The sequence below is a fragment of the Enhydra lutris genome, unplaced genomic scaffold (assembly GCF_002288905.1).
Source record: "Enhydra lutris kenyoni isolate GAN:26980312 unplaced genomic scaffold, ASM228890v2 scaffoldscaffold48, whole genome shotgun sequence".
Lineage (NCBI taxonomy): Eukaryota > Metazoa > Chordata > Mammalia > Carnivora > Mustelidae > Enhydra > Enhydra lutris.
The window spans coordinates 4934711-4947501 of NW_019154132.1; the positions used below are offsets into that span (position 1 = coordinate 4934711).

Here is a 12791-nt window from a genome sequence, read left to right on the forward strand (position 1 = left end):
TTCCACACGTCGGGAGGCTCTGAGCCCTGTGCAGCTAGCTGTGTTTACAGTCAAGCTGTGCTGGAGGGCGGCCTGCCCTGGGTACCCTGAGGATGACCAGGTGGAAGGCTGCAGATGACTAAGTCCTGTTCCAGCTGTAACTGAAAACCAACTCAGGTGGTCAGGGTCTGAGGTAAAAATAAGAACAGAGCCCCCTTTGAATCACAGAAAAATAGGCTACCTAGTGTACGTCCATGTATTCTGGGCATAAAATTTTAGCATCTTGTCTGACTTAATTTCAAGGAAATTGCTAAAATCGCCAATATCCCGTTCCTGTGCTCTTTTCAGGTGATTCGGCTTAGGAAAGAGATGGTCATTTTCCTTTTCTGTTGTGGTTTTTATTATTTCTCATGCTTCCTTATGAAACTTGCCCCCCCTTTTTTCCAGATAATACGTTGACACCTCTTTCTTTTCTGTTTATAAACAGGTTGAAAGGATCGTTGACAAAAGGAAAAACAAAAAAGGGAAGATAGAATATCTGGTTCGGTGGAAAGGCTATGACAGTGAGGACGACACTTGGGAACCAGAGCAGCACCTTGTGAACTGTGAGGAATACATTCATGATTTTAACAGACGCCACACTGAAAAGCAGAAAGAAAGCACACTAACCAGAACAAATAGGACCTCTCCGAACAATGCCAGGAAACAGATCTCCAGATCCACCAACAGCAACTTTTCTAAGACCTCTCCTAAGTCACTAGTGATTGGCAAAGACCACGAGTCCAAAAACAGTCCATTATTTGGTGCCAGCCAGAAGTTCAGGAAAAACACAGCTCCATCTCTCTCAAACCGGAAGAATATGGACCTAGCAAAATCAGGTATAAAGATACTTGTGCCTAAGAGTCCCATTAAGAGCAGGACCGCAGTGGACGGCTTTCAGAATGAGAGCCCTGAGAAACTGGACCCCGTCGAACAGGGTCAGGAGGACACAGTAGCCCCAGAAGTGGCAGCCGAAAAGCCAGTCGGAGCCTTATTGGGCCCTGGTGCAGAGCGAGCTAGAATGGGGAGCAGGCCCCGAATACACCCATTAGTGCCTCAGGTGTCTGGCCCCGTGACTGCAGCCATGGCCACGGGATTAGCTGTTAACGGAAAAGGTGAGTGTCCAAGTGAGCTGCTCAGTGGGCAGCGTCCCTGTCGATGGCCACGGGCTATTTCCCAGCATGCTGCCGATGTTCTCAAGGTGTGTAGGCGCCCTTCCGTACATGTTGGTCTTGCTCTGGAGGGCAGGCTGATGCAAGTGTGGGGAGTCTGTGGACCAGCACCTCTGAGAGCTGGTGCAGTCTCTCTCTTTACTTGAAGCCTTTGGCATTTCTCTCTTCAGTCAGCGCTAGCTGTCTCTGTTTAACTTGTATCCACAAACTGTCCCACCACACCAACTTGCTTAAACAGTGTCTCCTCACTCGAAATCTGCTACGCTTGGTATTTTCCTTTATGGCAAGTTTCTTTGTGAACCTTTATACATCCGAGACGCTGAGTCTCGCGTTAAGGGTTCATCTGAATTTTCTAAAGGTGTCCCGTATTGATTAGAAGTCACGAGCCTTATTTTGCTGACACGTTTAGATAAACAGAAATGCTTTTCTTTTTTTTTTTTTTTTAAAGAATCCTTTTTAATTTTTTTTTAAAGACTTTTATTTATTTATTTGACAGACAGATTACAAGCAGGCAGAGAGAGAGAGAGAGAGAGAGAGAGAAAGGAGGAAGCAGGCTCCTCCCTGCTGAGCAGAGAGCCTGATGCAGGGCTCGATCCCAGGACCCTGGGATCATGACCTGAGCCGAAGGCAGAGGCTTTAACCCACTGAGCCACCCAGGCACCCCCAGAAATGCCTTTCGAGGGAAGGTACCAGTCATGTAACAGAACCTCCAGGACTTGCATTTGTTTGTCTGTAACCATCAACTGTTCAGATCCCACTGTCCCTTTTTCAGAGTAGGAGTCCACTCAGCAGGGGTGGTGGTTTCTGTTGGGTTTCTGCTCCTGCTCCTGGGTTCTGCAGCTTGCTTGATTGTACCGTGGCCGCCCATCTGCTAAGATTGCACAGCTGGGGTTAGCACACACCGCTCCCTTCCCCAGCTGTCCTCGTGCCTCGGCTAGCCACCGATGTTTACAGAATTCTGTTACAGGTTTCTCAGATGGGAGCCCCACTAGCTTCCCCTCACTTTGGGCCCTGGTCATTTCTTACCTTCCAAAGCTTTCTCACTGGTCTCCCTTCTTCCTGCCTGTTGATGGTTTCTGTCCATTTTCTGTAGTTCTTGGACAGGGGTGGGAGCGGGGCATCCCCATCAGCGGTCCGACCCGACCGCCACTGCTCTAGTTAGCAGGCTTGCTCCTGAGTCTCTGCTTGGCTCTCACCCCATCTTGCTCCCTCTCTGCCTGGCGCATCAAGCCTTCCCTGCCCCTCAGGGTCCCCTGGAACTCCCACTCTGCCTTCTGCTTCAGGAACCCCCTGTCCCTGCGTCCTCTGTGTTGCAGGATTGTAACTGCACCTGTGTGTCTCTGCCAACTAACTCCCCCTTAGTAGAGTCAAATGCAACAAAGGGAAATGATGTCAGTTTGGAGGGGGAGCCCTTCCCTTAAGGAGAACTGTTCACCCGAGACACTGCCCTGACCATCTTGCTCTGGCGCATCAATGAGTTTTGGCTTAGATCTTGTAGCAACAATGAGAGAGGGATCAAAACTGAAATCTGGGTTTCCCTTGAGACAGTAAGTTGCCATCTGGCTAGTGTTGTTCAGATAACACACTTTACCCAAATGCCGCTTTTCTTCCTTGCTCTAAAAGTTTCGCCCTCACCTGGAACTTATATCAGCTTGTTTACTGAGTTCACTTCCTGAGTGGTTGGCCTGCTCAGAGATAGAGTTTTCTTTCACATCACTGTAAATGAAGGGTCATAGAGGCTCGGAGGCAGAAGAGACTCTGTTAGCCATCTGAGTGCGTGCTCTGTGACGCAGCGATGGAAGTGGAGTCCACAAAGACTGGTGCTCAGAGAGAACTGAAGGCAGAGGTGAATCAGAACACGTATCTTATGTCCTCCTCCCGGGTTCTGGCCTTTGCTTGCTGCCTCCACAGACGAGGAGCATCTCCTTCTCTGTTGATGACTCAGGACCCGGTGGTCCGCTGGGCTGCTGGGCTGCGTGCAGCGGATGAGGGCGGGGCAGCTGCTCACTGGGGCCAAACCCAGCGCACGGCCTGTTTCTGTGCAGCCTGCAAGCTAAGAATGGTTTTGACAGTTTCTAATGTTTGAAAAAACTCTAGAGGAATCCTATGTAATCTATGTAATGACATGTTGAAAATATGTAAGAAATCCAACTTTCTGTATCTGTGAAGTTTTTTAGAGTTAAGTTTTGTTTGCTTTTCCTTTTTTTAGAGAGGGGAGAGACAGAGAGAGACTGTCTTTTTGTTTTTGGAGAGAGAGAGAGACCGGGGAGGGGCCGAGGGAGAGAGAGAATCTTAGCCCAGCGTGGAGCCCGATGCAGGGCTCCATCCCACAACCCTGAGATCATGACCTGAGCCAAAATCAGGAGTCAGAGGCTTTACCGACTGAGCCACCCAGGAGCCCCTCCATAAGTAAAGTTTCATTGAAGTACAGCCACATTCTCATTCATTGACTTACGGTCTGTGGCTGCTTTCTAGTTACAAGGACAGAGTTGAATCATTATGACAGAGACTGTATAGCCTGTAAAGCTGAAAAAATTGGCAGTCTGGCCCTTTACAGAAAGGGTTTGCTAATCCTTGCTCTAGGAAGTCGCAGTCCCAGGGCAGTATTTTGGGAAAATAAGGAAACACAAAAGGCTTCAGAAGATCTGTGGTTCCCCTTTGTCCACAAACGTTGTGTGTACAGACACTGTTATAGGTGGTGTGGGGGCATGATTTTCAAAATTTTTTGACCCCAAAGTTTCCGCATTTTGTCTTCACCACAGCTATGCAGGCTTGGCTGCCCTCAGCAGAGCTTCCAGCTTTGTTATAAAAGGAGAATAATGCCTTTGATTTAAATAAGGAGTTAGTGATTTCCTTTTTTATTATTCTCCCCATTTTGAAAAAAAATGTTAATGTCCATAAAGGTGTCTTTGGTTAAAACCACAGGAACGTGTAAGCATAAAATCTTGAATTATTTTATCTTGTTCTGTAGAGTTAGATTGATTGATTGGGATGAGAGTAACACAGTATTTGCAAGGCCCTCGTGACCTCCTTTCTCTCCTGGCCCTACGTCCTATTTACTGTTGAGAATACTCTCTCCGCTTCGATGAGAAGAATAGAAGCCCCTCGGGAAGGTTTTTAGGACAGCGTTAAGTGACATGGCCATGATCTAAGTCAGGCTTGCAGATTAAAAGGGAAGAGGACCATCTCTTCTCTCTGGACCTTCCCCTTGGAGTGTCCTTTCTGAATGAAATATGATGGCAAAAGCCAGTGGTGTCTTAGCATGGCCACCTACAGGCAAATGCTTAGGTGGATTAGTGCCTTTGCTTCTCCTCACCTTTGCCCTTTGTAGAAAGATGCTTTGTTCCCTCCTTGGGAAAGTAAGCTTCAAGAAGGGACTTTGTTTCTCGAAGGCTAAATCCTACTGTTCCAGAGCAGAGCCTGTGCACGGTAGTGCTCTGCCAGTGTTTGTGGAGGGAATAGTTCCAGTAGAATGGGTGCTCATTGAAGACAAGGATTGTAGCGAGTTCTTTTAGCCTTGTGGCTGGGTCGCACTCAGTGTGAGGGGAGAAACGGTATTGAAATGGCAAGGTACGGAGACCAGAAGTACAGGAACATTCAAGAAAACCTATTACTGGCCTAGCCCTCGGGGTGTTTCTTTCCTGAGAGAACAGTACTGAAGCTGTGTCAGGCTGTTGGTCCACACATAATTTCTTAAAGTCGTTATTTGTTTTTACTTTCCACATTAATTTTAGAGCTACATAAGAAAACTGATTTGTTTTTTTTTTAAACTAATTGAACCAGATACTCGTGGAGTCACTGGGAAATGAATCATCTTATTCAAAACATTAATCATGTGTGTATGAGGGATACTTTTGCCACCAAACACAACAGATATTTAAATATCTGTTAACCAAGAGAGTAAATGTTTCTGAAGAATTTTCACACACACGATTGCTTTTACAGGATAACCATATGTATATTTGGTTTGTAACTGTTTTAAGTATGAAACAAAGGTTTGAAAGATGACTATATTGTTTCACTCAGAAATAGGAAAAATTTTAAAGTTAGGTGTGACTATCTTTCTACTGTTCTTTGTTAATAAGTTAATGATAGTATTTTCTTGCTCTTTTAATTTAAGCCTAACAAATTAATCCTACAAAAGAAGCAACTGCTTTTCACAACTGGATTGTTGTTACTTTGTTCTTTTATGAATTCAAATATATAAATGCTCAGCGTTTGACAAGTATGACCCTTGAGAAAACAGTTAACACAAAATGAGGTCTAAACCCAATCAGTGTTACTGGGTGGGGTTGCTGCTGGAGATTAAGCTAAAACCATCAGATTCAGGGGGAAAGTGAAGAAGTACTTAAACATACCACAAGTTTTCGATCCTGTGAGCATTTCCATCCAAGGAGGCTCCTAGGAGAAATTGTTCAGGAAAATTTGGTTTCTTCTGAGGAGCTGGAGTGTAAATTCCCCTCCGTGAGAATATGAAGCTGATGATCTCTCTCCCTTCCCTGGTTATTATCAGGGAAGCTGGTGTTCCAAATCAGTAGCTCCACCCACAGAAGAGGCCCGTGGTCCCCTGGGGCCATGTGTGATTTATGTGCTGAGATTAGAATTTAGCTCCAGGGAAAATTAAGAAATCGGGAGACCACTGGCTGAGGCTGCTCAGCAGGCCCCAACAGGAGAAGGCTACCGGGAAAGGGGACAGTTGAAGCTGTCCCTAGCAAGCAGTCGCTTGCGAAGGACTTGCATTGGGCACCAGCAGACATTTACTGGCGCCTCCTGTGAAATGGGTTCCATGCTGGATGGCTTCCACGTGTCTTACCTCACTGGGAACAAATCTACCTATACATAGATTACAGAACCTAAAATTGAACCATAGGGGCGTCAAGTGTTGAGGCAAGCGGATTGCAACTCCGTGCCCCACAAAGCATTGACTAGAATGCCTCAGTTAGAATGATGGGGTGGTCCAGACAAAACTGTTCCTTCTTCTGAGAGGGAGCTCAGTGGGCCGCAGAACTCTTGTGCTAGGGCATCTAGTGGCGTCTTAGGTACAGAGCTCTTGGAGAAGAGGCGCTCGTTGAGCAGCAACAGTCCATTAGCGTGAAGAGTTAGTCACCTCCAGGAGTCTTGGAGGACATACCAACCACAGTCATTTCATTTTAAAAGTTAAAAATGTGCTTCTCTTTGCTGCTGATGTAGAGCCAAGGCCTTTAAGAAAGGGGTACTTTGCTTTGCCGTTTGCTCGCTGAGTCAAGCCCTTTCCTTAGGGTGTGGGTCCATTGATTAGAGTGGGGGTGTGTGGGAAGTGCTTCCGTACCACACTGTCTGCTATTGCCGCTGCACATCTCACTGAAGTGGAGCAGAAACTTCAATTCTTACAAGTCCAAGTGCACAGTCCTGGGATATTTTTTTCATTTTTCTCATTTTCTCACTTGTACCTGATTTGACAATTATTTTCTCTTAGAGACTTTCCAGAGCGTTAGACATCATTTCCCTTGAGGCCTCAGCTCACCTCTTGTAATCGAATCTCCGATCTTATATAAAAATGAATTAAATATGATAAGTTCAGCGGGCCTAAGAAGTTTAGAGGAAAAAGCCAGCCGGCTCCTGACCAGGGCACATCCCTGCAGAAGGACCCTCCCCACCCCCGCCAGCCCCTATGGTTCAGGGTTTGAGGGCATTGTTCAAGGGAGATCAGGACCTGGGGAAGCAGTGACCCAGCGAACCTACTTCAGAACCCTTGTGACTGTTTAGTTTTCTCTTTTCGTTTCCACTCTCTTGAGTATTTTTTCCATTACCAGTGATTCTCAGAGCATGGTGCCCAGAGGAGCTGCCACAGGGAACTCTGGGGGGCTTGTTAGAAATGCAGGTCCCCGGGCGCCCTATGCCTCCTAGATTGGAATGTCTGCTGGGCCCAGCAGCCTGTTTCACAAGCCTTCCCCGGTGCCTGTGGTGCTCCCCAAAGTGTTGCAAAGACCCCCTGTGCCGTGCTTTATTTTAAATTTGGTTTTCTAGAGCAAGATGGGAAATAAATAAAAACACTGCTAAATACTTCTATTTATAGTATATTTTAGATTCTTATGGTTAGATCCTATTGTCTTGTGAGGTTGCTTATTAGCCTTAGGATATCTTGATTTAAAACTGTCTTCAGGCTTTTGTAATTTGGTTTAATATTTATAATTAGAAATTTTAAATGACAGGAAAACATTATAAATTAATTAAAGCATCTCAGAGAAAAAAAAAGAAAAATAGAAGCACCCCCTGCAAGCTCCACATCCTCTTCCTCTCCAGAGAGAAATAATGGCTGTTAACAGTTCTTTCCTTCCAGAAATTTTATAAACATGCCTATCTTTTAAATACATCAGTGAGCTCATACTTGTCATATGGTTCTCCAATTTAGGCTCTTATTTTTAATTTTGACATATCTTGGATATAGTTTCATATCCACACAAATAGCCCTACATCGTTCCTGTAAAATTTTGTGGCTGTTCATTGTGCGAGCATGTATCCTAGAGCTACCTGCTCCCCAGTGATTCCGCGTATCTCTCAGCAGGGGCCACTTTGGCATTTGGGGCTGGACGCTTACTGGCTGAGCATCCCCAGCCCTGCCCTTAGGATGCTAGCCGTGGCCTCAGGCATCATGACAGATCCCGTTTCTGTTAGACCCACCTGCCAGCACAGGGCCTATGTCCCGGTGCATCCATTATGGGAGAACCTCAGCCGTAGACATTAAGAGTTTTTCTGACACAGATGAGTACGTTTTATCGGTGTTGCAACAGCAGAAATGTTAATGTACCTGAGAAATCTATAAATATAAATACCGTGAATTTTTATGCAAGTAACTTAGAAGTACATTGAGCAAAATAGGCAAGTTTACTGTTACCTCCTCCCCTAAGAATACCTTTCCCTTCCACAGAGGGAATGTTGTAGTTTGACAGGTGTCCTTTCAGACCTTGTCCATATTTACACTCTGATAAGGAATCATACTATATACATGGTTCTGGTATCTTCCCCTTTCCTTTAACATGTCACGGAGAGCTTTCTATTTTAAGACACAGATCTCTACCTCACTTCTTTTGAAGTTTTAAACTTGATTTTTGTCTTTTCGGATTCAAGTTCGTATTTATGGAGACGTTGTGAAGCCGCTACAAGAGGAGCCCATAGGCTTCACCCAGGCCCACCACTTGTTACGTTCGGCCTCGCTGCCTTCCCCTCCTCCAGGCTTGCGTCTGTGCCCACGTGCTCACTACATATTCATACGTGCACCCCCTCCCCACCTGTGTGAATGCTAGCAGGACCCTTGCCCAACAAGAGTACAAGGCTGTAATGAAGATTTTGCTAGATGTTGCCAAATTGCTCTCTAAACAAGCTATAAAGATTGTGAGTGTCCATTTACTACTTATTCTTTTTTTTTTTTTTTTTTTTTTTGACAGACAGAGATCACAAGTAGGCAGAGAGGCAGGCAGAGAGAGAGAGGAGAAAGCAAGCTCCCTGCTGAGCAGAGAGCCTGATGTAGGGCTCGATCCCAGGACCCTGGGATCATGACCCGAGCCTAAGGCAGAGGCTTTAACCCACTGAGCCACCCAGGCGTCCCTACCTATTATTCTTAATCAACTTTTAAATATCTATCAGATATTTCAAGTAGAAGATGGTATCTCGTTTTAATTTTAAAATGTGAGAGTTCTGGTTTCACAGGTTAGAATTGTTTGCATTTATTTTTCTGTTAATTCCCTTTATAGATTCTCTTGCCTCTTAAGAGGGGGACAGAGTCGTTCAACTTTTTCAAAACGTGAAGACTCTGAATTTGCACGTCCTCCTAGCCCAGGGCCCACGCTGATCTCGCGGGTTGGGGCTGGAGAGCACGTCCTTCCAACGGGGCATTTCAGAAGAGGTCCCGGACTTTGGTTCTCCCAACACCCACTCCAGGACACAACTTTCATGCCAGGGGTTAGAACGAATAGTGCCGTCAAGTCTCTGCCTCAGGGGATTTACAACAGTTTAATGAGAAGCCCTCAGATTAATTTGTATTAATTTTATGGTTCCTGCTCAGGTTTGAATATACCAAAGTGTATTTTATTAACTTGGGAGTTTTATAATTTTAAAGAAATTTGAGTTCTTTAGGTCATATGTCAGAAGAGAATCTGATTACAGTTCCTCCTCCTCTTGAACTTTACAACTGACTGGCACAAGGACAGAATAAAAACAAGTCAGCGATGCAAGTGAAATTCCTTTTTTGAAAATATTTGCTCTTGTTGGCATCTGCTGGTGGGGGATGAATACCCCATTTGTTTTGGGGTGTCTGGGTGGCTCAGTTGGTTAAGCATCTGCCTTCCTCTCAGGTCATGATCCCAGGGTCCTGGGATCCAGCCCCTATGCTGGGCTTCCTGCTCAGCGGGGAGCCTGCTTCCCCCTCTCCCTCTCCCCCTGCTTAGGCCGTCTCTCGCTAACTTGCTGAATTTCAAATAAATAAAATCTTTAAAAAAAGAAAAAAATCCCATTTGTCTTGTGCATTCCCATTTTTATTGCTGTTATCCTTAGCAGGGTGCTAGCCTTCTAGACTAGCATCCTGTATTTTAGGAACAAGAGCAGCTATGTAATATACAGTGTGTGAGCCGTCCAGTCTTATCCCAAGCTGTCTGACTTCGGTTCCTCTAACATTATTCTTCCTCTTTCAGAGAACACTTGTTTTATAGATGAGCCTGGTTGGGGAAGAGAAAGGGATTTGATAAAAAGTCATTCAGCAGAGTTGGTAGAACAGTAGGGTCCCCGTGATAACCTGCTTCTGACGTCAGTTTGTCTGTGTCACTTTGGGGAAAGGGATCATTTATAGGCCTCATTCCTAGTGTTGCTAGTACTCTGTTAGTCGAGACTCTCTCTCGAGTGAAACTGAACTCAGATTGGCCTCAACAAACGAGCAAACACAAATATCGTCTGTTGGCTCAGGTGAATCCATTGCCTGAGAAGGAACAAAGCCCGGCCCCCTCTCCACCTCTGGGCTTTCTTAGCTTCATTTAGGCAAATCCGCCCACGGGGAAGGCAGGTGCTCTCCGCAGTTCTAGCTGGCATCCCAGCCCTCACAGCAAACGAGGCGGAAGTGCCAAGAGAGGAGATGAGCTTCCTCCAGACTCTGGTTACCCAAGCAAAACCCAAGGCTGTTAACAGTAGGAGCGGACTGAGCTCTTGACAGTCTTGACACGATTAAGATTACGGAGTACCCGTAGAACCTAACAGTGCTTTCCTAAGTTACAGAATATTGTGAGTGTTAAATGTGGAATAGTAAATGAATAATAACTTCAATTCGTGTTTTAGCTTTTGGGCAGGCCTCTGAAACCTACATGATCTTCTCCCAGTACACCCAGATGTTGCTTACTATGAGACTGAACTCTGTGTTCACCTTTTCATTTTTCTACTTGTGTGTCGTTATGTGCTCTTCTTCCTTCAGAGCTGTGAGTCCTGTTGGGGGTGGTGGGTAGGGGGTGTGCTAGGCACCATGTCTGTTTCCTCCTAATTTGGTATGTTGCCTTTGACAAGACAGTCACATTTTTCACTACAAACGAGGAAAGGCTGTGTTCGAATCCATTCATTAGGGACCTCTTAAAAGAAGACCCTTCAAAGTCATGTTCCTCACGGTACTTCCGCTTTGGGCAGAGTCTTAAGTAGCTTGGACACACTGGCTAGGTAGAGGAGCACTGATTCTTCAAGGGAATCTCCGAAAAAGTAAAATCTGGCAGAGGAGATCCAGAGAAAGATCCAGAACAAATTCAATAAAACTTCAGATGGTAGAATGGGAAAGCATTGTGGCAAACACTGTAATCTTCTTTAGAATCTTCTCCATTGTCTGGTCCCATTGTTTACGTATAATAGGTGCTTAACATTTGTGTGTGAACTAGTGAGTTTTTGGAGTTTTCTTCACTTCACTTTCATCATTAGTATTTGTCTTCTAAAAAGGCTCCTTGTGGAAAAGAAACGAAGTTGGTAGGGGTGGTTGAGCGGAATTGCTGAGGAAGTAACAGCCAGGGCAAGTTTTGAGCCTGCTTGCAAATACGGAATGACATGTAATTCTTCGAGCTGGAAGAACTCAAGAAAACATCTGTAGGTTAATGATACAGAACATTTTTTAAAAATACCAGTGAATAATTTTGCTCTATATGACAATATCCAGGAGGCAACTTTACGGGTAATAAGTAGGGCCTCTCACCCACTCCCAGAGCTCGTGTCACTAGAATGGGCCTCAGACTAGTAGAGCCTTTCCCGTGCCTTAGGTTCTTGGTCATTTTGAGATGGAAATAACCTCGCTGTGTGATTCTGTGCAGTTCTTCATTGTCATTCCCATGCTACAGCCTCTAAGAGAGTCCTGCAGCCTTTCCCCATGATTTTTCCCAGTTGAACTGACTTCTTCTCCTTTCTCATCTGCCCCCAACTTAATAGCACCCCTGCAGAGCTCAGAGCTGTGTCTTCCTCAAGTTCCTCAACCTCCTGATGGGGGATTCCCCGTTCACCTTCCTGCCCTCCCTGAACCCAGACACCTGCCCTGCTCACTGGTTCCTCCACCTTCCCTCCTGGTCCCTGGAGTGGAGAGCGTCCAGTCTCTGTGCTCCAAGGCCAGGGCAAGGGGGGAAGGAGGCAGCCTCTCTCAGACCCAGATAAATAGCCTGTCCTGTTGAAGCCCATGTTTTCTGACGCCAACCCCCCCCCCCCCACCCCTGGCCACCGTACTGTCTGCTTCACCAACCTCTTGGTCCTATGTCACTATTCCCCAGAGACAGACTTCAGGGTCCTGGCCCTTCTCACCCCAGTGCTTGCTGTCACCCCAGAGGACTGGGCTCAGTATGGAAGCCATGACAGCCCCATTGCTCATCCTGGTGGCAGCTAGTGTTTACTTTGTCCCTGGGTTCACTGCATCCTTGTGTTGCTGGTCACTCGAGCTGGGAGTGGTGAATGATGCCCATTTTACTGATCATGCCAAGCTGAAAGACGGGAAGGGACTAGGATTCATGAACACCTTTTCTTCAGGGTTCTCCTTATTTCCACCCTGATTCTGATTTTCCTTTTAGGCCACACCTGTGGGGCATTTCGTCCAGGATTGTTTGCTTTTTTCCTTTCCCACCCACTGCCAGTGTGGCTCCTGCCACTCTGCAAGAGCTCTCGGTCCCCACGCCATGGTCACCCCCAAGACACTCCCTGCCACATTTAATATGAACACCATGTTGTTGTTCTTGCTTTCGTTTTAATTGTAGCAGCAAGCACATATGCCCTAAGGTCACCGTCTTAAGCATCTTTAAAGATTTTTCTTTTTAATTTGACAGAGAGATCACAAGTAGGCAGAGAGGCAGGCAGAGAGAAGGGGGGAAGCAGGCTCCCCGCTTAGCAGAGAGCTGGATGTGGGGCTCGATCCCAGGACCCCGAGATGATGACCTGAACTGAAGGCAGAGGCTTTAACCCACTGAGCCACCCAGGCACCCCTTAAACATCTTCGAATGCATAGTTGAGAAACATTACAAGTGCATTCACACTGCTGTGCTGCAGAGCTCTAACATGTTTTCACCTGACAGTTGAAAGTCTGCCCCTTAAATACTAATGCTCCCTCCCATCTCCCCCACAGCCTGGCAA

The 12791-nt window shown here is 46.1% G+C and overlaps 1 protein-coding gene across 1 annotated transcript in view; it reads left to right on the forward strand.

Annotated features, from left to right (window-relative positions):
* Positions 1–12791, forward strand: part of LOC111156741 (chromodomain Y like) — a 184283-nt gene that overhangs the window by 105029 nt on the left and 66463 nt on the right. The window contains exon 2 of the mRNA XM_022517798.1: positions 467–1133. Coding sequence (XP_022373506.1) covers positions 467–1133 — 667 coding nt within the window. The remainder of the gene's footprint in view (positions 1–466; positions 1134–12791) is intronic.